The sequence below is a fragment of the Cupressus sempervirens genome, chromosome 3 (assembly GCF_028749045.1).
Source record: "Cupressus sempervirens isolate cs-2001-9-10 chromosome 3, ASM2874904v1, whole genome shotgun sequence".
NCBI classification, from domain to species: Eukaryota; Viridiplantae; Streptophyta; class Pinopsida; order Cupressales; family Cupressaceae; genus Cupressus; species Cupressus sempervirens.
Genome location: NC_143120.1, coordinates 570,163,735 through 570,190,330, shown reverse-complemented (window position 1 = coordinate 570,190,330; position 26,596 = coordinate 570,163,735). Strand labels below are relative to the sequence as shown.

Sequence of the window (26,596 nt, the reverse complement as noted above, 5' to 3'; positions counted from 1 at the left end):
TTCCTAAATCTACTGAGGATACAAGCTTGAATCATGGTAGTGAAGTCACTCAAGAAGTGGGTGACTTTATCCCCTCAAACTAAAATTCCTAAGAATGTATTGGAGCTGTACTCAGCAAGAAAATCATAAGCAGTACCAAGAAATATAAGGAATGCAAATGATCCAATAAGTATTCCAGAGACACTAGGAATCACAGAAAGGTTATCCTTCGTCGAGTTGCATTAGACTCCACCGAGGAAAGTTGGTTGTAGGCCTTATCGAGTGAGGTCGGGAGTGAAGGAAATTTGGTTTGTTCGCCGAGTTGATACTCTTGCCGAGTTAGGTTAGTGGATGACAGTCTGTCATGCACTTTGTCATAATGGTGCCAAGCATTTATGAAAATTTCTCAACAAAAAGGGCAATTTCGACTTCATTTTTCATCGCATCGACAACATTCGAAGAGAAGAGTGATTTGAAAGAGCATTGTAGTATTTTCAAGCGATTTAGCAGCGAGATCTTCACGAATTTTATCATCTACCGAGCAATGATGGTGTCGACCAGTGGAAGCAGCACTAAACCAAAGAAGGGTTCCGAAATGTTGGCTAAGGGTGTTGAATGGAAAGCACCAAATTTCAAGATCATTCCGACCGTTGCTGAATCACTTGATCCTTACGATGCTCAGTCGCAAATCTCGCCTAAGGTACTTCTAATTAACGACATACGAACTCACTTTAAATGTTTTGTTCAAGAATTAGGGACATTGGAAATGGATAATGCCCTAGCAGAAATGTGTGTTGACGGAGTTTTAAAACCCGAGCATAAACATTTGGAAGCTAAAGGATTAACTCATATCCCTCACATGCCTCAAAATTTCCAAGTAAAATGGATAAGATATATATTGAGCCGGTTCCACAGTGGTCAAGTATGGTTGGAGCAACCCATTCTGATTTCAAAGAAGATGGTACACAAGGTTACGGGTCTGCCAATACTAAGCAAAGCTAAGTCAACCAAAACCCTAGGTCGGGAGGAATTGCAGAAGAAAACCCTAGCCGAGTGGTATGGTAGAGGTTTGAAACTAAACAATGTCATTGACATAGAGCTTAGGTTTGGCATCCATATCATTGTACATAAGATCTACAGCTCGAGTCGGTCAAATAGCGTTCCTTGTGAGGCAGTTGACCTAGCATACAAGGTTATAAAGAAGAACCTTGAATTTGATTTGTCAGATGTATTATTGAAGCAATTGAACAAAAACATTGAAAGTGTGAAGACTTCCAAGAACAATTCCTTCAAGTTCGGTTCATTGCTTACTTGTTTATTCTTTTATGTTCAAAAATTCTTTCCATCTAAGGGCACAGTCGTATGGAGGAAAGACACACCTGTCCTTTATTAGATAAATGAATTTATTGAAGAAATGGGTGAAATTTTTGAAAGGGTGTTGGATAATTATTTTGAGGCATTCAAGGAGAAAATGAACAATGGATACCAAATCCCACCCAAGCTTGTGGAAGACTACAAGGATGACATATGCTTCATGGTGGACTGTGACAGAGTGTACATTCAAGCAATCATACCAAGAGTGGCATGGGTAAAACCATTGCCTTATGAAATTAACATTGATGAAGCTAGAGACATCATTGAGGCTCTAGTAAATGAGCCAGCCAATCCAAATCTTCCTGCATTTGGCACTTATGAGGAAGCCAAGAAGAGGATAGAGCTTAGTATCAAGATTCCTCAAGTTCTTAGTAGAGGCAAGAAGAGAATTGCCAAATTGAAGACAGCTGAAGGTCCTCTAATGCTTACTGAGGGCAAGGGTGAGGATGAAGAAGAGGAATATAATGAAGAAGAAGAAGAAGAATCAGAGAAAGAGGAACCAACAAGGAAGAAAGGTAGAGTGATTATCACTAAACCTCAGAAGAAACCAACTGCAGTATTCTCCAAGAGAGGTAGGAAAGGTAAAAGTGAACCAGTATTCATTCGCTCCCCACCTACATTTGAGGAAAGGATGAAACAGCTAAGAGTTGGAGCAGGAATATGTAACTTCAAAGTTCTCAAATATGAGACTCGGCCTCCAGCTGAGCAAAAAGAGATTGAGGACTTAGTCATGGAGAAGATGGGTATTTGGAAATACTCCCCTGCTCAAATTCAACCTCAAATCCATGCAGATCTTTTTACCAAAATCCAAGTCAGATGGGAGAACACGGTGCAAACTGTAAAAGACATCTTTGAACAACAGTTGAGACAGTTAATACCTAATCTAACTAATGTAGAAGTAAAGAAGGCAATAAAAGAGCATGAAGACAGAATGATTTTAAAGCTTAACTCATGTTTTATATTAATGAATAACATAGAATCAGTGGTTAAGCATGCCTCAGACGTCTGGAGAGATGTATATCATCTCAACAAGCCATCAAATGAAACTGTTATAATTAAAGATGATGATAGTGATGATGATGACAACACTCCTTCCATCACAGTTACGGAAGGTGAATTGCATGCTCTAATGGAAGAGAAGGAAGAAGAGGAGGAGGAAGTAGAAGAAATGGATGAAGAAGGAAAGGAGGAAGAAGTAGAAGAGGAAGAAAAGGATGAAGATGATTTAGTCAGAATTGCAGCAGAAGCAATTGCATCTCTTCCTCACACTCCACCACATACTGTCACATCTGTGGAGATAGCTTCTACTAGTGAGATTGTGAGCACAACAACAACATCAATTGCTCAATCTTCACCAGCCACCTCCCAGCTCGAAGTGTTTGCAATAGAAGTGTCAAGCACTTCATCTAATGAGCTAACTATTACTTCTTCAGCTAGTGAGTTAGCTCCCTCTGCTTCTGCATCTTCAGTTAGTGCATTAGTAAGTTCTACAATTTTGTCTTCATCAATTCCAGCAAGCTCTACAGTTTTGTTTTCATCAGCATTGTCTGCATCTACTTCGATTCCAGTAAGTTCAGACACTTCTATGGGTATTCTACCAAGTGTGGCACCATTTTTGGGAAGTGTTTCAGTTTTTGATTCGGTTAGTACTCCTGTTGGCATTCAATCCTTAAGCCCTATTCCATTTTTCATTGCTAGCCCTTCTATCTCTACTATTGTGTCTGTCCCAAAAGTCAAACCAGTCATCACTGAAGTAAAGCAAAGGCAACCATTAAAACTTCTGATCACTGGAAAGGAAATTGAAGAAGACATTGACTTAGACACAGAGATAATAATACCTAAGATTGACTATGAGACTGTTACTATTGAAGAAATGAGGTTAGCCAGTCAACTCATAGAGAAGAAAGCTACACAGAAGCAGCTAAGGTCTGAAAGGGATAAGGAGTACAGAATAATTGAAAATGCCAAGAATATAATTACAGATGCTATAGGTATTGAAGTGGATTCCACTCAACATATTTTGATTCAGTTAGAAGAGGCTGTACAGAAATATAATGAGGACTCCTCTGGACAAGAGAAACTAATTGAAAAGGCTGAAAGGAAGTTTGATAACAAGGTGCTAGAGCATATTGCTCAGCGGATTGCAATCAAACAAGTGGAGTTGCCCACATTTTTGGGTAATTTTGAAAATTCTTATAATAATTTTGCATCACGTTTTGCCAAACTTTGTGATATGTCCGGTTGTAACATCCAGATTGTAAGGGTCTAATTTAACATTCAACATACTCAAGGTTCATAGTTACTATTTTCGATTTCGTAAGAAGGTAGTTACATCATTCATGTTCATGTGAAAAAGATTTACCGTTAAAGTCAATTAAACAAAAATTTCATAACTAAATACTTGAAATAGCTTTTAATGAAATTACTTAAGAAATTGAAATCACATACCTCGGAAAACTGAGACTAAAAAATCATCTAAGTATGCTTCTGCAACCACCCGGGTTAGTCCACAAATACACTATAACAATTTCTCAAATTGACTGCTATCTCAAAAATCATTTGATGAATACAACTAAATACCACTATAACTTAAATTAGGGCATCATATATCATCTTACAAATTAGGGCATCAATTACCATTAGTTCATTTAGGGCTTCTGATACCGCTTTACCACTTAAGGCTTCCGCGACCACGGATTCAATTTAGGGCTTCCGTGTCGACGGATTTTATCTAGGGTTTTCGTGACGACGGATTCAGTTTAGGACTTCCGCAACCACCGATTCAACTAGGGCTTTCGATACCACGGATTTAGTTAGGGCTTCCAATACCACTATATCAATATAGGTTCCAGTTGCCACACAATCAATTAGGGCTTCGGATTTCTTTTCCTTCCAATTGTTTATTTGTGACAATTTCTCAAGATTAGATAAATTCTTATATTCAATATTCATTTATATGAAAGTTAAAATTATGATAACAATGAGATACTTCAATTTAATCTTACCTTCTCATAAACAAAAATGATATTACCTGTTTCCGATAAACAATTGAATGCATGGCTTATCTGTGTTTGACGCATATCCGACGTCTTGAGAGAGGTGAAACATTGTCAGGGGCTTAACCACCCAACCTCGGACCACAACATATCCCCACACGATCTCTATTTGAGAAAGGCTCTCCCTACCCAAAATTGGCAGGTAAGATCTTATCATCACTGGGCATCATGATATATAACACGCCATACGACTTGGCAGTAGAAGATCATCATAACAGGAATATGCATGAGTTATTAATTAATTTATATTAAACGATAAACATTGAATTGCCATAACTAATTACTGATTTTGAATCGTGTTACTTTAGATTCCTCTGTTCACCTTGTCACCCCTTTTTCTTGGCTACACAGCTAGGTGAGTTCCAGGAGTTACAAATTTTTAGAACAACCAGTTCTATCAATTTATTCATGAAGACTACATCCATCCAGCATCTCACAGTCTATGATTAACAGATTTCAAATTTAATTTAATTAAAATAATAATCATAACTGATTTCCCTTTAACTCCACCTTTACACCATTTTAGGGCAACATTGCCGATGAATTCATGATAATATTAACATTTCAGTATGATGAATAAAAGATAGTTTAGAAATAAATTCGGCAGGATCTTTAATTAATGGCTATCACTATCTTCCTTATTCATAACTGTGATAGTTCTACCAATTAACAATCACCAGGTGACATGATTATCATACCCTAAGGATTTTGTCTAAGAAGCTATGTTTAAATCTCTATCTGCAAACTAGAAAGCTATATTAAAACATCTATCAGCATAATTTATTCATACTGCATATAACATGCATCAGTGTTAACATGGAGAGATGAATATAAACTGAGCACCGGTGGACACATAAAAATAATAATAATGGATGTCCATTAAGACAATCTTTACCAAATACGTTCCAAAACAATACATGTGCTGTGGATGATCATATCCATTATCCCTAACTGACTTTTTCAACAAAGTTAATGAATGCATTTCTACTTTAATGTCTCCCATCAAACTTCTATTCCAAATGGTTACCTTTTAGACGTTACATTTGAGGAAAACTCAGATTTATTTGATGTGTTCTCTTACAATACATGTTTATCAAATAGGAAATCTTTCAAGAAGTCTACAGAGTTTAACATGTTCAGGTATTATGATGGTGATAATCTTATAACTAAAAACAAAACCATGGCAGTCTATTACCCTGGAAAGATATATTAAGATTATGATATGTAGTCGGCTTCTTCTAATATCTCTTAACATTTAAGAAGAGAACTGACTGCTATGCGTTTGTCCATAACACAGATTGAGTTGAAAGAGGAAAACAATAATCTTGCAATCTATCATTGGGTACAGCGAATTCTATACTGGTTTACATAAGCCGACTCAGCATGATAAATAGATAATAAATGGAAGAGAAGAAGATTACGTCTTACGTGACTCACTGTCACAGTATACAATGATGACTCTTGCTTGGCTTTAATTCGACTCCCAAATCTGAATGCAACGGTGACTTAATAGGAAGCAAGGTAACCAGACCTTCGGCACTACTGAAAATAGTTTTCCGGAAACAGAGATAAACTCGTGCAAGAAGGATAATGGTTCTACCCTGGTTTCCGATACACGACAAAGAATGCATAAATAAACTTAAGACGACCTTACGGCTACCCAGCAGTTATAAAGAACCCATTCGAATTCCTAAGATGACTATACGAATACATCACAAAAATTCAAATTTAAAAATAAGAAAAAGAAGTTGGAAAGATTAAAACTCAAATTGCCAAATGTTTAAATCAATCAATAATGTCAAGTGTTATCATTTAAAAACAAATAATATTAAATTGGGAGAATAGAGTTGGAAAGTTATACTTCGAGAATTATAATAATTTTATTATAATTCTAACGTTATTAAAATCTTATAAGCACAAGCAACAATTATTTTATTAATTATTAAATTATAATGGTACCAAAAATCATTTTATTTATTAAATGCACGTATATAAATTATTATTAAAATAATATGACGAAAAATTAAAAAACCTTTAAGATACGTTTTATATTTAAACTTAATTTATTAATTAAATTATTAAATAACTCATGCAAGTCCCGCAGTTGTATTCTGGCTAGGGCTTTTACCTGTCTGCCCAGTGATGGTGATGCCCTGCCTAATTCTTTTCTGACAATGCTTCCACCTCTTCGACAAGCTCCCTGCAAGGAATTCCTCTATAATCAAATTATAAATTATAAATAATCACATTAGTTAAAATTCCATGAATTTGCGAATAACTGGCATGTCATTTTCACTTGAAGTCCTAACAACTAACTATCTTACCATTTTGCCAAATTATATCAAATTAAACTACCAACTGACTTCATGTGAACCTCAACGTCTATATTTCAAGCTAGGTCAAAAATTGGGATGTAACACTGGTTTTACCAATGAAATAAAGGAGAAGCTAAATACGATTGATGCTGACATGAAATCTAGTGCATCAAAGTTGCAGGCTGACCCCTCTTCTAGCTCCTCTCATCACACCAAGGTGAAATATCTAGCAGAAGTGCAAGCAGAACTTCTAAGAGAAGAAGCAAGAATAAGAGCAACCTTGATTGATATTCAGAACATGATCTTGCCAATAATGGATACAATGTAGAAACATATTGCTCATTGCAAGACATTGGTCCAGGATTAGAACTTCTCAGTGGCTGATCACATGAACAAATTATCAGCAGAAGTTCAGATTGCTCTCTCCACCTGCCAAATTTTGCAAGAGAATTGGGATACCTCATTCGCCCTCATTCTTAAGGTACATCAAGAATTTCTCTCTCATTTTGGTGTAACTATATAGATAGTATATGTAGCCCTTTGGCATTACTGTCAAAAAGGGGGAGAGATATCAGTATAAGCAAAAAAAAGGGAAATTCAATGTATCAAGAGAGATATCAGTATAAGTGAAAGGGGGAGATAGCACTCAATAGAGTTGGCATGTATATGTGTATAGCTATGTACATAAGTATCTTTGTATATACATTATGTGTCATCAAGGAGATATATGTAGAAATGTATATGCAACAGCTTTACAAAGATCAATTTTGAAAAATCAAAATTCATTGAGTCAGTTTATGTACATATGTTTTGGCTTATAAGTGTTTTGTCACTAATGCCAAAGGGGGAGATTGTTGGCATTAAGTTAGTATTGCCATTAGTGACAACACTTATCCATATCAGTATAGCTACCGAGCTCAACACTTAATTTTCTACACTCACCGAGCATTCTAGTGTTAACCAAGCTTTGAAGAGTTCAGCAGTTTACATCGAGCAGACATTGGCTACCGAGCGAATACAGGCAATGTGAAGATCAGCAGTGTCTACCGAGCTTCGCAGTGTCTACCGAGCTTCATAGTGTCTACCGAGCAGTAAGCTTGTGTCATGAAGATTCAGTGTAAAGTTTAAACCGAGCATTGGAAGCAGTAGTGTTTACCGAGTGAAGCAAGGTAAACTCCATATGTAGTATCTACCGAGTGACACTACATCTACCGAGTCACCAGTGGTCACCGAGTTCAGAACTACATCGAGTGATTAGTATGGACCGAGCCTTCACTTCTACCGAGTGCATGATGATGCCAAGTAATGTAGTGGACGTCGTGTATCAGAAGGTCACCGAGTCAGTTCAGTGAACCCGAGTTATTTACTATTGGGCCGAATTTGTAATGTATTTGTTCACTTGTGTTTTGGCCGACCCTGCAATTTTGTAAATTTGAAAGGTATATATGTAAGGTGTATTGTAAGATATCGTATGTATGAAGCAATAGCGAAGCAATATGAAATGTTTTTGAGAAGTACATGTGAAAGATTATCAGCAATAGTTCAAGGAATACAACAAGGTCATTACAGAGGCAAAAACGTTATATCCATCACATAAGGTGATCAGTGCATAAAGGATCTTATCAACAATTAGTTGTAAGTAGATCCACTGCTTCATTTTAACAGGTGAATCAGTTTCTAAATCCTCTAACAAGGTAGGCTTAACAATCTTTGTACAAATCTCTTAACTGAGTGCATACTTCATTGTATGTTTGTAAAACCTCTAACAAGGTGGACCTAGCAGTCCTTTGTGCTCCTAATAGGGCAGATCACTAGAAGTGGTCAATGTAAGGCTTAACAGGCCAACTTTATGCTGTAGTATTGAAGTTTTGTGAGTATCATCCCCACCCTAGTTTTACTTTCTATTCGGAAGGTTTCTAGGTCACCAAAATATTGTGTTCTTTTCTGTGATGAATGTTTTAACTTTCAGTATTAATGCATGCAGTAGCATAGATTGATTTGTGGCAAATTTAAAAGGAAGAATTTAAAGTTACTGATTCACCCCTCCCCTCTCAGTAACTTGTCATATCTTGAATATTCCCAACACTTTGGAGAGAACTTAATAGGAATTGCATTCGCATCAAGGCTGTATAGTGGGTTCATTCTCTTGAACCAATTAGGACAAAAAGCCTTTTTGCCAATCCATAAACCTAGCAAGGTCATCACTTTGATTTATTTCAGGCATTACTCTATTGCTAGTCGAGTGTCCATAGCCTAGGTAGAGTTGTCCACACTATCTAATCTTGGATTGAGAATCTTAGAGAAGGCTTACAAGTTTATTGAATCTTGTATCTAATGAACAATAAAGTGGCACAAAGAGGGATGGAAACCATAGTGGTAGTGGAGACACCTTTAGATTTTTATTTTTACCTTATTGCAAATTCAAGCTGGTCTTAGGCTTCGTCTTGCAAAGGTATTAGAAACATAATGATTAATTCTTAAATTTGTGGAAAGTTTGATTTGAAGTGATGTGACAAGTTGGAAGGGTTTTCATACACAAATTAAAGTGGATTTCTGTAAATCTTCAGATGGATCTCTTGTTATAAGCTCCAAAATTAAGGGATTAATTCTTGGCTCAATTAAGGAGTTAAACTTACCTCATGTGATCCTTGCTATCATCTTGTAGAGGAGTGATGAGAACACTTGCTAAGTACGATACCCCCATGTAGATTGCTTGAGTTTTCTGAGGTATAAAGTGTGAAGAGGTTGTAAGCCTCAATTTTGAGGCCCATTACTACTTGCTTGTGTAAAAGGGGTTACATTTTCCTAGGAATTGAGGGGATTTGCAATTAATAGATCATTTCAAATTTAGCTTTTAGGTGTAGAGATAAATTGCTTGTAAATTCATGAGTACTCCAATTAGGCTAACTACCAACAAGGAAAAACTAAGTTTCGCCTTGTAAGTGATAAGTGTTTGGAAAGCCTATTGAAAGCGAGAACAATATGGTGACCACAACATTCAAATGGCTATCATGCATAAACTTTCTTTTTTGTGAGGGTCGCTAAAAAGTAAATACAAACATTGTGTCCAGGTTCATGGCATCTATTTTGGACGTGTGCAAGGCGAAGCCCAAAATAAGCTTGATTGACTTCGATAATGTTTGGGGAGGACCACACTAGTGGGCTTGATGAAATTCTCAATGTGGCCCAATATGATGTCGAGACTCCTAATGTCACCGACTTGAGGGTGTAGGTGGATTGGGATGTAGTTGTTCCTTCCTTGCCTTGTTGATTTTTGAAACTTTTATTGTGGAGGTACACGTTGAGCATTTTGTGCCAGCAACAACATTCCTAATAAAGTTTATGGGTGTGGAGTGCATCTATTGCATTGAATGATGAAAGAACTTCTAGTACCTAATGTAACCCCACTTAGCCCTATTTGGGCGTGGTGTGAAAATATAGGAGCTAGAGGAAGATTAGTCTTTTAATGTGATGTACCATCCACAAAAGAAGATTTAATAAATATATGATAATATTAAATATAAATTAGTAAAGAGATAAATAATAATATAATATAATTACAATATAAATAAATAATAGTATTAAAATAATATTAAAATATAAAATTAGAATAAACAAATAAATAATAATATGATATCTTATAAATATAGTAATATAATAATATTATATAATTGATATAATAATAATAAAGTTAAAATATAAAAGAGTAAAAATAAAAATAAAGTTAAAATACAAAGTAATAAAAATAGAATATAACATAAATAAACTTAGTTAAATTAACAAGGGTCAAATGAAAGGAAAAGTTTTGACTCCCTTAAACATGAGATATAAAAAGGAAGAAAGGAATAAAAGAGCATAGGAGTTGATGAAGGGTGTGACTCTTTTAAGAGGTGATAATTCTCATAATCTAAATGGTTGCGACTCTTTGAAAGGGGCAACAGTGATGAAAGGTTGTGACTCTTACGAAGGGAAACCATGATGAAGGGTTGTCAGTCTTTTAAAAGTTGGTAATTCTAAAAGGTTGTGACTCTTCCAAAGGGGCAACAATAATGAAATTTTGTGATTCTTTGGAAGGGAAACAATGATGAAGGGTTGTGACTCCATTAAAGGGTGGTAATTATGAAAGGTTGTGACTCTTCCAAAGGAAAATGATGATGAAGTTTTGACACTCTTCAAAAGAGTAGTAATTGTAAGAATGTTATGACCATTGCAAAGGGTAGACATGATGAAGAGGTGTAACTCTTCACCACATTGGAAGATATAAAGGAAAGATGTTTCATTTGAGGGACAAGGAAGGGATAGAAATATGGGGAATAACATATCACTCTCAAAGGCAACAATGAAAAGTAGTGACTAAATTCTAATGAAAGGTAGTGACCTTTTCAAAAAAGTATAAAGAAGATTTTATTCCAAGCCAAAAACGAGGAGCAACAATAACAGATTATTATTCAAAATTTTCAGAGCAAACACAAACTAGAAAGTGATCATGAAATGGGACATTAGATTTAAGGACTGAAAACCCTACTCCCATTGTACCCATTTGTTAGTGCACGAACCTTTGTTTACAACCCCCTTTTTTGTATATGAATTTTTTTGGCTTCCCTTTTCATAAACCCCACTTGATAGCAGCATGGGGTGAATTTTGTAGGTGTATATAAATTTTGTAAATAGAAACACAATTGGTTGCAAATATATATACTTTTTTGCTTTTGTCATAAAATGTTTCTCACTAACATTGTGGAATTTATTACATGTCTAGTTATTTCATGGAAACAATTCTTGTTTTTTACACATGCATGTCCATTTTAAGCATATATAGCTTTTTTTCCTTTTTGGAAGCATAACCCACTTATAGCATTTTATTCTGAGAGTACTATGAATATAAAATGCAATTCTTAGAATGGGTTTCCGATCATCGCAATACAAGGACTATGGTAGAATTGAAGTACCTATAGGCAAATGACGTGGAGAGACATGTTGGAAAGCTTGTACCACCTTGTGACTAATTGTTACCTTCACTACTACCTTCGAAAAAGAGTGCTATATAGAATTAGTGAGAATGACCATAACACCCCTCAGGGCGAGCCTATCACAAAATTGACTAGGAAGGAACTAGGGAGACCAAAAGGACGCAAAAAACATGAACACCTTATATGAAACACAAAAACATCCACCCCCCCCCCCCCGCCCCCCCTCCACCCCCCTCCCCACCCCCCTAAAAAAAAAAGAAAAAAAAGAAAAAGTCTAAAGCTACATCCCCTTAAGGAGGATGCAAAATGTGCGAGATGCACTTTTTGGAAAGGATAATTACCTAACCTATATACAGTAAACTAACTAGGAAGGGGGGAAAACTAAATGACACCATTAACAGCATGTTGAAGTAACTCTCGTTTCTTAACAATATTTTCTTTTCTACCAACATAAGGGAAATACACTGTAGGCTTGACTGATGCTGGGATGAAAACCCTTGAGGTATGGATTAAGAGTACTATTCTTTCTGAAAAGTGACCTTTCGATGTATTGTGCGTAGGCTAGTTTGACTCAATTTATGGTGCAACTTAATGCTTTGGCATGAACATGACCAAAGGTGACTTATAGAAGCCTTGCCAAGCAAGATGTCAGATGGGGCATCCTCTTGAAAATGTAGGTTCTACATAACTTGTGTTTGTCTCATGTCATGTCTGCTTTTTAGCTCTCTCTAGCTGTGACATGAGAGTTAGCCTATTATGGAGTCTCCTACGTTGGCAGTGGTGATCAGGGACTCAGTTAGGGTTTTTAGCGTTCAGATTTGGTATTATAGGCAGTAGTAGATCAGTTGAGAGTAGTTCTTTGATTTTAAGAGGTTGTTCCTTGATTGTAGGAGGAGATTCCTACCTTTTAGGAGGTGGTGACGTTTCCAGAACTGAGGTTCAATGAGATCACCCCCTGGTCTTAGTTTCAGGAGATTTGGGTATGTTCCCTATATTTTAGGAATATCCCTAGATTTGAGGGTGTGACTGCCAGTTGGCCCAAGTTGTCCGGCATTAGTCACAGGCAGGTGACAAACTCAGTTTCATGATTTAGAGGTGTTTGGGTTGTTCCTTGGCTACTTGGGAAATATTTTAATATATTTAAATATTCTCCTAAGTTAGCATTTTAATAATTTAAATAAGGTTAAGTGTTTAGCCATTTTGGAGTAATAAGGAGTTTTTTGGCTCCATTTGGATTGATTTGCCTATGTGTGATAGCTCGTTGGAAAGAGCTTAGTCTCTAGTATTTGATTATCACTTGTCGGGACTTATTTGATGCTTGGAGCTATTTGTCATTAATGAAGTAGTGATTTCCTTCTATTTGGAGGCCTTTATTGGGAAAATAATGTTATATTATAAAGTTCAAATGAAATCCACTTTAGGGTTCTTTTAGGGTTTGAATTGCCTTGGAGAGGGGATATAAGGAGAAGGCAACCTAAAGATGAGGATCTTTATCATTTTGTCAACCTATTTTGGATGCCATTGCTCTGGAAGAATATTCCTCACCTAGGACACAAACCCTAGTGTTAAGAGCAGATTTGTTGGGACGTAGCCCTCAACAATATCAGATTTGAAGGTTCTTATGCATACAGTTTGATCACGGCAGAGGATCAATTTCTAGTATTGCAGTCACACTTTGCAGGCAGTGGATTTGTTGGGAAGGTGGCCACTTTGGTTCAGCTTGGCTTTTCCTTATAGTAGCTTGCAGGAGGAATTCTGGAGTGTTTATTTACAGCAGACTGGAGTTGTTTTATTGCAGCAACTTGGGCTCTATCATTTTAAACTTGTTTGGCTGTTGCTGGTTCCCATCTTCAGCTGACGTCAACCTTGTTTGAAGTACATTTGTATTGGTACTATTCTGAAATAAATTAGACTCTACTGGTACGGTTTTAGAATCATTTCCATAATAGTATGTATTGCTGCATATGATTTCTATCACTTCTATTTTATCAATTACTGTTATTTATTCATTGTAATAACTATAATTTGAAAAATACAAAAAGAAACAACCTTCTTTTGCAACTTCTGTCTAGCTCTATAAGATCAAAGAAAAATCTACAGGAAAATATAATTTATATAATTAAACAAATAGTAGCAGCAGAGCAAATATCCATTTGGGATATTTCATCTCAATATTTTCACCATCTTTTGCCTTGACTTGTAGGCCAAGAGAAAAAGTTTGCTGCTTCCTTTGTCAATATGCAAATCTCCCATGTGGTTTTATATCTACCAAATGTTTGATCTAAGATGAGGATTTATCGCTCAAAGAATTAATAAGGCTTCAAGGTTCTCCCAAAACTGGGTCTCCTTTGCTTCTTTCGAAAAATATCTTGGACCAAGGCTTGCTTCTTTGTGATCTTCATGACTTCTTTTGTTTGTACGGTCATCTCCTAAATTTCCCTTGGAAGCTCAAATGTCTCCATCCTTGTATTGTTTTCCATTTTTGCATTTCCACATTAATGATCCACAACTGCTTCAATGTTTGGAGCAAATATGCTCTTTTCCTTGTTGGAGTGGAAGGGAAGGTCATCGACAAAAGGCAAGATCCATGCTCTCCAGTTTGCTTCCTTGCATTGGCTTCTCTCTCGTGTGGTAATTCACTTCTTGATTCGTTTGAGGTGGTTTTTTTCCACATTGCTGCACTATTGTAGGTTCTATGTCTACAAACTTCTCCTTGTAAGATATGTTGACTTCTAATGATGAGTCCACCCTTAAAAAGTGAGATATTGTCTAGGATCTTTAGTCATGTAAAGATCACTTTCTGCAAATACAAGGGAGACAAAAGATGCTTCCGACCTTGGTAGTTGGCAGGAAATCTCCTTGTCGTGATCTTGAAAGAGGATTACTGGAGACCCTTACTTTGTTGGGAGGTGTGCCCCACTTAGGCACTCAAAGATTTGACTTAGGTAACTCATAATTCCATGCATATCTTCTCCTTTCACATCAGATATGACATCCATTGTTGGGTGCAGGCATCACACTGATAATCTCAGGAAGCACATATTGCTTCTAGAAATAATATGCAAGTTGCATATTAACATTGTCAATCAGCTATTGCAGTTGTTGCTGAAAGCAGTATTATCAATTGCATACTCTTATTGTTTATATTGGACATAGCATCATTGTATAATCATTATAAGCGATAGTGAACATTATATACATAGCATATTTCATATAATCTCCATTACTTAATCTAAGTGCAAAGTATCTGATAGAGAAAGTGTGAGAAATTGGAGCAATTTTCGCAACTTTTCAAGATAGCCAAAAAGGGGACAGCACGTCTCTCTCTTCTTTGTTTTCAAAATCAGATGTTCACTTCTTATTTGTCCAAAATCTTTATCTAATGATGTTTTCCAAGTCTGATGTTACTTTAAAGATTGAAGTCTATGTATAGGGATTGTATCATATTGCAGGCTCTCCAATTTGTACTAATTAAAGAAGCCATTTACCTTCTGACTCTGTAAAGGAGTGCTAGACCACAGAATCTAGCCAAAACTTATAGAATTTGAAAATCACTTCTAGATCTCATTGTCATTTTTGCATTAGAAAATGACCTGCACTTCTAGTTAATAGCTGACATGTTAGTATGGGTTTTTCTTTCTTTTCTTGCAAACTAATATTGACCTTATTTAACTAACACGATTTCTTTTGCAATTCCAAAAAAAGGCTGTTTTTGTTGCTCTTTCTCAACTTATTTTGGTTTTCACGCTTCATTGGGTCATTTAAAGGGAATAAATCTTGCATACACAATAAGATTTTAAAAGTAATAATGTAAAGAAAAAAATTAAAGTTAGGGTATTCATTGTACATAATTGGTTGAGGTAAGTTTGAAGTGCATCGGCTTCATAGGATGAAAGCGTTATTTAATAAGAATATGATAGTTTAAATGAATACTAAAAAAGTTAATTGAAGACTCGTAAAAATATCATGGGGCATAGTGGACATCATCAAAACTTCATATTATCACTTTTTGTCAGTCATCTGAAGTTTCCTCAATGTGGAGCATTTGCAAGGGGAAATTGAATGCAAGGGAAAATTGAATGCAGAGAGGGTTAGAAATACAACTCTCTGTAGTAATGTTCAGAGTTATAATGTATTATAGAAGAATTGTTTAGCTTACAGTAGTCATTTTTTTGTTTACAATCAACATGCTTTGACAATGCTATTACTAAAAAGACATCTTTTCTAGGCAACAATTAAAAAGAATCAAAAGAAGGTTGAGATCAAATGGACCTCATTCTCTGAATACTCATGTTTAGTAGGTTGATATTTTTCAGATGTTTTTGAGTGTTCATGTCTAATGTATATTGAATGTTGACTGTACAGGTGGTTCAATGGAATAGTATTGGTATTGCAAATGTCCCAGGGGAGATAAGTCTCTGTGCTGGCTTGGCCATGTGGGCAACTTCACTGCCATTTGTGCGCAAGCACTATTTCGAAGTCTTTTTCTACACACATCAGCTGTACATTGTTTTTGTGGTATTTCTAGCATTACATGTAGGCGACTTTATATTTTGCATGGCTGCAGTACCAGTCTTCTTTTTTCTACTTGATCGATTTCTTCGATTCTGTCAATCTCGGAAAGATGTTGGTATACTGTCAGCAGTGTGCCTCCCCTGTGGAACTGTAGAATTAGTTATATCAAAGCCGCCAAGTATGAATTCACCCTCATTCTATGTTTTGGATGTCCTTATTTTTCTGTAAATGACTTATATTATTGGAGTGACTTGTTAGAATCTATGCATGTCACAAATTTGGATTGGAATTTGATTGCATCAACAGAGTAGTGATTATGCTGTTGCACATGCTTACATAAGATTATATTCCATTTCAAGTTCCTTGCAAAAGTTATATTGGGATTAATACATCTTTTTATATGCTATGTCTTTAGTATGCACCTATTTGTAGAAAGTAGACTTCAATATATTCTAAACTTAAGGTGATCATTTCTTCAACTTTCTTGCTATTATACTTATATTCAATGAAATGGTTTCTTTTCTCTTTCAGGTTTATCCTACAATGCTCTGAGCTTTGTCTTCCTTCAGATACGGAATTTATCTTGGTTGCAATGGCATCCATTTAGTGTGTCTTCTAGCCCATATGATGGTAGAAATCATTTATCAATACTAATCAAACCTCTTGGAAAATGGACAAATGAACTGAAAAATATGGTTTCAAAAACCAAGGAACAGAATCCAACAGATTTATCTACAGCCCTTCCTTATAAATTGAATGCTTCAGTGGAGGGCCCCTATGGGAATGAAATACCTTATCACTTAAGGTAACTCTCTCCTTATATACCATATTTTCACCTTTGTTATTATTCTGTGTGTATAATTTAATCATTTGTTGATTAACAAAAGTAAGTACTCAAGCAGAGAATGATCTTATATGATACGAAGATAACAAGATAGAATAAAACACAATGAGAAAGAATCAAATCCAACTCCTTCAAGAATTTTTTCCTTCAGGAAACAGTTATCTGATTAGAAACTTGTAACTGTACAGAAGATGCTTATCATGTAATGCGTCAAGAATAAAAAAACTCAAGTTTTCATAATGAAATTTGCTTCTAAGATGAATTTAAAAGTATGCTCTACAAGCTTATTTGTGCTCATTAATGGACTGATACATAGAGAAGATGGAAATACACCAATTTTTTAAGATGGAAAAGAATAGAAATTGCCCTTATCATTCTTCAATTTTTATGTACTTCACATATTCTATAAGGTGAGTGCTTATATGTTCTTGTGAGTGAAATTTGATTTCCCATAAAACTAGGCATATCCTTTGAAGAACTTTTTTTGCATTTCATTTACGTGACCTTTCATTCCAAAATCCAGTTCTTTTATTGTATTTTGATATAGTGCCTGTCCATAATATCCAAATAAAGGACCAACATTAGTAAATCTTTACAATAGAGTTAATTAAAGTTTTAGTTGATTCATACAAACATTAAGAACACGGCAGTGAAACTACAATTTATCTGTCATTTTGTGGAACCACATGGGTTCTGCTCCTTCTGAATCAGATTCTCATCCAAGGTCCTTGTGATGTCCCCTTTTCTCAAATAAGATTTAATAATAAATATCAAAATAAATTATTGATTTAATAAATAATAATAAATTATACTATAATTTATTATTAATATATTAATTAAAGCACATAATATTTTAATTGACAATATAACACAATATTATATATTAATGAACAAATAAAGAAATATGATAGTAAATATATTATATATTTTACATCATAGTATAATAAAATAATAATAAATATTAAAATTAAATAAATATTTGATAAATAAGAATAATAATAAATATAATATAATATAATTACAAGGGTAAAATAACAATACTATATAGTATATAGTATAAATCATTGTAATAACCTGTCACAGGGTTTGTTAGATTTTGGCCATGGAGTTTGAAATTCGGCAAATATAAAAAAAAAGTATAATGTTCGTAAAAATCCGTTCACATATTCGTATGCAGTAAAATGTTTTTTAAAGAATTTTCAAGAAAGTATTTTTTAATACCCTGGTATCAATAAATTCGTAATATTTGCTTGCTAGTTGCTGGTTGGGAGGTTGCGATTGAAAAACTCCGTACAACATATTTTGGTCTGAAGCAGCAGTCTTCCCTTGCCGATTTCCCCGTGATGCCTTTGCCCAACGCCTTGGTCTTTATGCTGAATATTTTGTTCCGACAGTTTTACTTATTTATACATTTCTGAATATGCATTTTAAAGTTATAACAATAGAGTTTATATTAATGTATTTACATTGGTTTTTAATTAAAAATGTGAACACTATATTAAAATTTAAGACAATTTTATTTCATTGTTTTATTTTTAATAATTTGAAAATGTCTAAGTTCGAAAAATTAAAATTTAATATATTCTAAAATATTTAATTTATTATTAATATATAAAATCTAATAATTGAAATATTTAAATTAAGTTTTTAATTTATTATTATTTGTATACATATTATATTAATGTAATTTTATTTTATTTTTAATAACTTTAATTTATTACATATATATATATTATATAAATAACATTATATCAGACAAATTTAATAATGATATTTTTTCCAATTTTTTCTTGTCGAATTTTGTTGAACTCAACTCGAACCTTTTGATGTAAGCAATAATTATGATTATGATTTGATAGGAGCATTGGAAGAACCATTGATAATACACAAATTACAAGAGTTGACAAAATAGAAAGGAACTTAGCCGATCAGATTAAGGATGAGGGGAAGAACCATTGACCAGTAGATTCTCAGCTAAGGAATGCGCTCAATGATACAAGTAATTAGCAAGTTACTTAAGGAAGTGATCTAGTTTGTTGATAATAGCGATTTCTATCAGTTGAAAACCTTGAAGAGATGCCACAGTTGAAGTGAGGGTGCCCGACACAACACTCCAAATCAAGCAGAAGCTACGTAAGGACAAACTTCGATGGAGTGAAGGCATGGGGCAGGAAGGAAAACATCTCCATTGAACAGAAAAGATCAGATAGGTGGAGATATGAAGTCATCGAAAGAGCCTAGACCGAGAGATATCAATACTGAAAGAAAACCACCTGTATCTCCGGCACTTTTGAGAACATCTTGAATACCCATTCTTGGAAAATCTGAAATGTATGGACATTATCTGTGGTCGGTTTTAATTAGTATTGAATTATGTCCATAGAATGGTAAAAACAAAAGAGGAGCGAAAATGGAAGAACCAGAATTGGAACTTGATACATAATATTATCGGATAAAATATACTTTATCGTATCAATTGTTAAGTATGCTAAACCAAGAGCCTACGGCCATTTGATTTTACATTTATTACGTAGGTGGAAGATTTTATCCAGCAGCACTATTGTAATGTAAAAGTGGTCCACATTAGAAATCTCATTAGAGCCATTCAGTTGTTTTTCAAGTGCTTCACATTATTGAGAACTTGCTCTAGTCAAGACTTTATTTCTCTCCCCACATTCTTGATTCAAATAGCATCTCCATTTCCAGCACATCCTTGTCACATATCAACAGGCTTTCCAAACTATTTCAATAGCTGCATGAGTGTTTGACATATACATGAGGATTTGTTTGTGAAAAAGGTTTTGCACTAGTTACAGGTCATGGTGGAATGCAAATGCCAACGTACTCCCAACCTGTGGTACCATGAGAACTGCAGAGCTGGTATGAGTATCCATCAGAGCATAGAGAATGGATGTGAAATTTAAATGCAAGCCTCTGCAATAGAGAATGATCAAATATTGTAGTTGTGGTTGTATAGTAGATATATACTTTTAAAATGGATAACTGCAGACATAGCGTGTAAACCACTCGACAGAATGCCTCAATGTAAAATGCAGAAGTGTAGCTAAGGCATATAAACCATTTGAAATATTGTCTTAGAGTGACATGATCTCATATCGTGCTATGATTAAAGGATATGTGCAGAAAAATATTGAAAGGTTTGTGCCTTCTGAAGATATGCATGCAAACTGTGGAATCACTGAGAATGCAGTAAAATTATTTGGTAGAGTTTCTCAGAAGTATTCTCAAAACATGAAATTTAAAATTTGAATAATTTTTGCATGCAAGATATGTAATCATAGGAAACACAATGGAAGTGTTTAACAAAAGGTCACAAGAGAAACATGGGCTCAAGCATACCATGATTGCAATATGTTCATGGAGAATATCTGTTGAAAGGCGTATCTAATTTTAAAGAAATTTTAAACATATGCAATTCATAGTTTATACAACGATGTTCCCAAGGAGATCAATGGTGATACTAAATGAAATAATCTGGAAAATAGGCTAACACAATAACGATGTGTATGAAAATGCGAGCAATGTTGAGTATAATAGGCCATCACAGCATAAAAGGGACAAGGGATGCTAATTAAATAATTATCCCAATTATTGAATTCATGAATTGTTTAGTGAACACACTAGGTTTGACAAAGTGACTCATTCCATGACAAACATCACACCTCAAAATCAGATTTGCACCACTGATTTTGCCCAGGTGGATTGAGTTCCATTAAATATAAAATAAATTCAACCTCTACTCACTAAGGTTCCTACAAATATTTAAAAGGAACACCTAAGAAGTGTGCAATACAAGGTTTACATGGGACTTAAGGAATAATTGAATACTATAAAATAATTAATTTTATGCATCCTTGCCCCCCTAACCTAGTCTAAGTCAACCTCAAGCCAAGGTATCCAATCCATCAATCAATCTCTCATAAAATGAATTCTACTCCTTTTACTTATAAGCACTATTACAATTTAATTTGACTAAAAGAACTGACTTAAGCGAGAGAACTGCTACAGCATCTCCTGTCTTTCTTTGATTAAATCGCAAATCTCCATTCTCCTAACATAGAAGTTCCCTAACTTCTCCAACATATTCTTGAAGAGATGAGGAAGAATTTCATTTGGCTTGCTTGAAGTTGGATTCAGATGTTAGGAGTGAAAGAGAGGAGAAAGGAATGAATAAGCCTTTGAATGCATCCCCCGTTACTGTAAAGATGTCTTTCCAAGAGAGCTTCAAATTTTTCCCTCTTTGTTATTCTTATTTCTGAAAGCTTAAGTTTTCAATATTGCTGTTCAATGATTTCCAGATTTACCAGTTTATATACTTTTCTCGTTTGATGTGAAGGCCACGAAATATTTATATAGTACAGTTAAACAAGAAGAGCAACAAATGTATGAATACACCCTATCACAGAAACAAAAAGATATTTCAGAATAAGGCAACTTGACCTATATTATCAGCAAATGACTTGTACAGAAATTGCAAGGAGATCAGCTACTGATTCCAATTGATATTAGACGTATTAATGCTTTAGCGCAGAGGGCGTTAGCATTAATATATTTGTATCACTAACAGCAATGAACAAAAAAACAATAACATGCAGATTTCTGCATGGTCTTCATTAACTCCTTTCTCCTTAAAGAGAGGAGAAAGGAATGAATAAGGCTTTAAATGCATCCCCTGTTACTGTAAAGATGTCTTTCCAAGAGAGCTTCAAATTTTTCCTCCTCTGTATTCCAATCGATATTAGATGTATTAATGCTTTAGCGCAGAGGGCGTTAGCATTAATATATTTGTATCACTAACAGCAATGAACAAAAAAAAAATAACATGCAGATTTCTGCATGGTCTTCATTAACTCCTTTCTCCTTAAAGAGAGGAGAAAGGAATGAATAAGCCTTTAATTGCATCCCCCGTTACTGTAAAGATGTCTTTCCAAGAGAGCTTCAAATTTTTCCTCCTCTGTTATTCTTATTTCTGAAAGCTTAAGTTTTCGATATTGCTGTTCAATGCTTTCCAGATTTACCAGTTTATGTACTTTTCTCGTTTGATGTGAAGGCCATGAAATATTTATATAGTACAGTTAAACAAGAAGAGCAACAAATATATGAATACACCCTATCACAGAAACAAAAAGATATTTCAGAATAAGGCAACTTGACCTATATTATCAGCAAATGACTTGTACAGAAATTGCAAGGAGATCAGCTACTGATTCCAATCGATATTAGACGTATTAATGCTTTAGCGCAGAGGGCGTTAGCATTAATATATTTGTATCACTAACAGCAATGAACAAGAAAACAATAACATGCAGATTTCTGCATGGTCTTCATTAACTCCTTCCTCTTTGTTCCCAAGCTTCACTCAGCAACCACCTGAACATTCACACCTGGAGAGATAACGATGGTGAATTTGCTAATGACCACAAATTTGAAAGACGATCTTCCTGACTGCAATACACCTTTCTTGACATCCACACATGCTCAGATATAACTCTTGGCTTCAGAAGAGGCTGTGGTAGTTCAAGGAAATGGACCATGGTTCTAATCTTCACACCATCCCAATGTTAATGTGTTCATTCACCTCTGAAATCGATCTTTCGATGGATAAAGATATCTGTTCAGGAGAAAGTTAGAATGAATAACAGAAGGAGATGCTTCTTGAATTATACATGCTAGACATAAGATATAGCGACCATAAAATAATTTGACGCCAAATCTATTTCCTTGTACTGCTTTAATCTTTAGTTACTAAAATATTATTCCACGTAAGCTGCACAATTCTAGAAAGCTTTGCAAACATGAAATATATTCAAATGAATTCATAGTCTAGCGCCAATAATATTTATTTTCACAAAACAATTTCTTCCAATCTCCATAATAAAGGCTTTTGGCAAGGCATACATGACTATTATCTTGGTTCCACATTCCCTGCAAATTTGTTTCCAATGGAGACTTCACAGATTTAAAGAAACACTGCCAAATTGTAGAAATTAATGTAGTTGGTGGTAGTCTTGCATCCAAATTGTCTGTGCTATAGAGTTCAAGGTTGTAATTTGATGTTATACGCCACCCTCAAAACATGTTATGTCTATTAAATCTAGGCAAGTAAAAAAGGAGTTGACGACAAGACTTGCAAGCTTTTTCAGATTAGTAGTGTTGGCAAAAAAACTCAGCTGAGTCTATAAGTTGTGTTTGTAACTTGTAGTAACTAGGTTTCCTTGTTATCAGGAAAGCAACCATCAAACTTATCAAGTTTATTGACATAAAGGACTTGAACATAAAGGACTTGTGTTTATTGGGACTCCTCTCCTATGTTCTCTTAAAATCTTCTAAAGAAATGTGAAGTCCTAGGTTAATTTTTCTCCTCTTCTGGTTGGTTTCTTTTTTTTCTTTAACTAGTTGGTCTATTGACTCTTAATTATACTTCCATACTGTTGTGTCATTAAAGATTATTGTCAATTGTAGATTCTATTTGATCTAATTTCTTAGTGGCAATGATGCTAGGATTGTTGTGCCGATAAGTGATAGAGGAGAAATGTACTTCAGAAGAATAAGCATTCTAGAAATTGCACAGAACATAGAATTTGATAACTTCTACTTTCTTGATAAAATGTAGTGTACATTTAACAAGTGTGGTACAATGAGAAAATGATCATGTGAGAGCCTGCCTCCTAGACCATCATCTACAGATAGTTTCATCAACAGAGATGTGTATCAGCTATACCATGATTGTCAAGATGCTTAACCATACGAAGCAAAATAGTTAAGAACACCACTCATATTGAGAATCAAGATGCATATAACAAAACGATTGATTACAATTAATCTGATTCACTCAAAACCTACGAAATCTAAAGAAGAGGAGGTAAGCCCACAGTGGGTAAATAGTAGTACCAACAAAGAAAGAAAAAGCAGAAGACCAAAACAGAATACCAAGGCTAGAAATCTGTGCTGTCTGTTTCTGTATTAATGCTAGAAGAAGAACCATCAGCATCATTATCTACCACCATCATGTGACTTGACATATATCATTCTCCAGCTTTCTTAGAATTATCCAACTTGGTGAATTACTAAATAAAGTCAATCAATTTGCTCTAAATTTATTCTCCGAGGTGGACCATTTATGGATAGGAATTGGGAACCCAAATCTAAGATTTGAACTTTTCGGCTTTTTTAAAAGCCTGGTGGTTGATATATCATTTAAATGTTTTCTAAGAATTCCTTCTTCGATAATTTCCTCCATAGATTTATTGTTTGTCAATTAAAAAATTAAATGTTTTGAAATATGTTAGGCACTCATGGATGCTAATCATTACATGAGAAGCCAATTCATTTGAGCATAGGGAACTTATATCTTTGGGACATTATATAATCTACCTTGTGATCTGATCTTATCATTTTAGTTTTCTCGTTTTCTTTTCCTAGCACATTTTGTTTGCATATCTCCAGTGCATTGAATTCAATTAATCACTTCAACTGAAATTTCCTTGCATGCTAATGTAGTTACAATAATCTTATTCTGGTTGCCGGTGGCATTGGAATTTCACCTTTTGTTGCTATATTGCGGGACCTTCTTCATCGTATCAAACAGTGCCAGATTGGTTTACCAAGAAACGTGCTGCTAATTTGGGTAGTGAAAAACTCAAAAGAGCTTTACATTCTTGATTTAGTCGATGCAGAATGCATTTGTCCAGGTTTCGCAAACAAGATATCCCTAAAGGTCCAAGTATATGTGACACAGCAATTACAACCTGAATTGGTAAGTTCACTTAACGGGAAATTCATAATCCATATGTTCTTTATTTTTCTGTATATTTATTCTGATTACAAAACCTTTCCATTTACATTATTTGGATTGATGAATATGTACATAACTTATTGTTTTGCATGCAGGAAGATGGCAACCATGCAAATATTGTACAATTTGTCCATAATCCTGATACAAAAACAAAACCAATGTCAAATTTAGTTGGCACTGGCAGTGGCAATAATATATGGGCCGGCATCTATATGATTTCATCCATAATTGGTTTTGTCGTAACAATGGCGCTAACAAAATTATATTACATTGACCGTAATGAGAGTACCTCTTGGTGGTCAAGAGGACTCTCTGTCATTTTATGCATGCTTCTGGGCACCACAATCTTTGGTTCTTTGGCAGTTCTTCTGTGGAACTCAAGGGAGAATAAAATTTCAAAGTACCAGAGGAAAGCTGATCATAACGAAGAGTCAAAAGAAACCTTTCAAATTTATAGTCATCAAAAGCTAGTTGCTGCTGAAGGATTGGAGAAATTGGTGAACTCCAGTAACACACAATATGGCCATAGACCCAACTTCAAAGGTAATTTGAATTCTCCCTTTATGGTTGTGTAATGATCCTTACTCAAAAGTCACTAAAAACTACTAATACTGAACTATGTAATTACGTCAAACACTTGGCAAGCAATCAACTACACTGCTGAAATATAATATGCTGAAGGAAATATTTGTTGAGCTACAATTCCACACTACTCCATGATACCCAAACAGTGCCAAAATATATATATATATATATATATACATTCAATTAAGATGTTGCCGCTCTTACAATCAATCACAACTTCAGATTACCAGTAATTTATGGTCTTCTACTAAATAAACAATGCACTGACAAGACTGATTACAAAGGATTAAACATGCTTTTGTATCACTATCCAAGATATACCAATGTCCTATGCAGCTGGGTACAAACAGAGACTAAATTCATAATCTTTCTTGTCACATGAACAACAATTGACATTTAGAAATGCATCTAGCATATACAGCAGTGACTTTATTCATTAAACTCTCATATACAACATGTATTCAGATAATTGTAATTGAAAAGAAGAACCTGGAAATGATGCAATAATGTTATCTATATGCTGAAGATACAATGATCAGACTGCGACCTTAATCTGTCCCAAATCCAGCAACTGTACGGTCTGTAGGTACAGCCGTACCTGTACGGCCTTGTTCGATTTTAGTATAAATTATTTCCTTCTCAAAACAGTGCTAAATCATGCATAGTCTGAATCGCCCAGGTCTTAGGAATGCAAAGAAATTGGCAACTTGAATTTCGAACCAGGTATGATGAATTTATGACTCCAAATATGCTTCCAATCTGATCTTTGAAAATGACTAGTTCTGCATCGGATTTGTGCATAAATATTGTCCCACTCTTTGCAAAACCCTTCTAACAAATATGATGCAATCTTTTCACCAAAATGACTCCAGAAATGTTCACTTTCAACCCTAGTCTGGAAACTCAATGAGGCTCAACATGAAATGGTTGAATACCACTTCCAATGTGCAACCCTTCAGAAGATCTTTCACTTCTTCAGTTATGCGATCTACTGGGAAGTATCATTCCCAAAGACCAATAGACTATCTGAAACCCTTGGCTTCACAATAGACCATGTGATTGTATTCACAATTTGATGTCAAGAGAAATGATAAAAACTGGATGATGAGAATGGAGCCCAGGATGCCTATTTATTCTTTTTC

The 26,596-nt window shown here is 34.8% G+C and overlaps 1 protein-coding gene across 1 annotated transcript in view; it reads left to right on the top strand.

Annotated features, from left to right (window-relative positions):
- LOC149567702 (ferric reduction oxidase 6-like) overlaps nt 1-26,596 on the top strand; it is a 116,099-nt gene that overhangs the window by 61,422 nt on the left and 28,081 nt on the right. The window contains exons 5-8 of the mRNA XM_089820962.1: nt 16,060-16,387; nt 16,741-17,014; nt 24,575-24,830; nt 24,965-25,412. Of these exons, the coding sequence (XP_089677088.1) occupies nt 16,060-16,387; nt 16,741-17,014; nt 24,575-24,830; nt 24,965-25,412 (1,306 nt within the window). The remainder of the gene's footprint in view (nt 1-16,059; nt 16,388-16,740; nt 17,015-24,574; nt 24,831-24,964; nt 25,413-26,596) is intronic.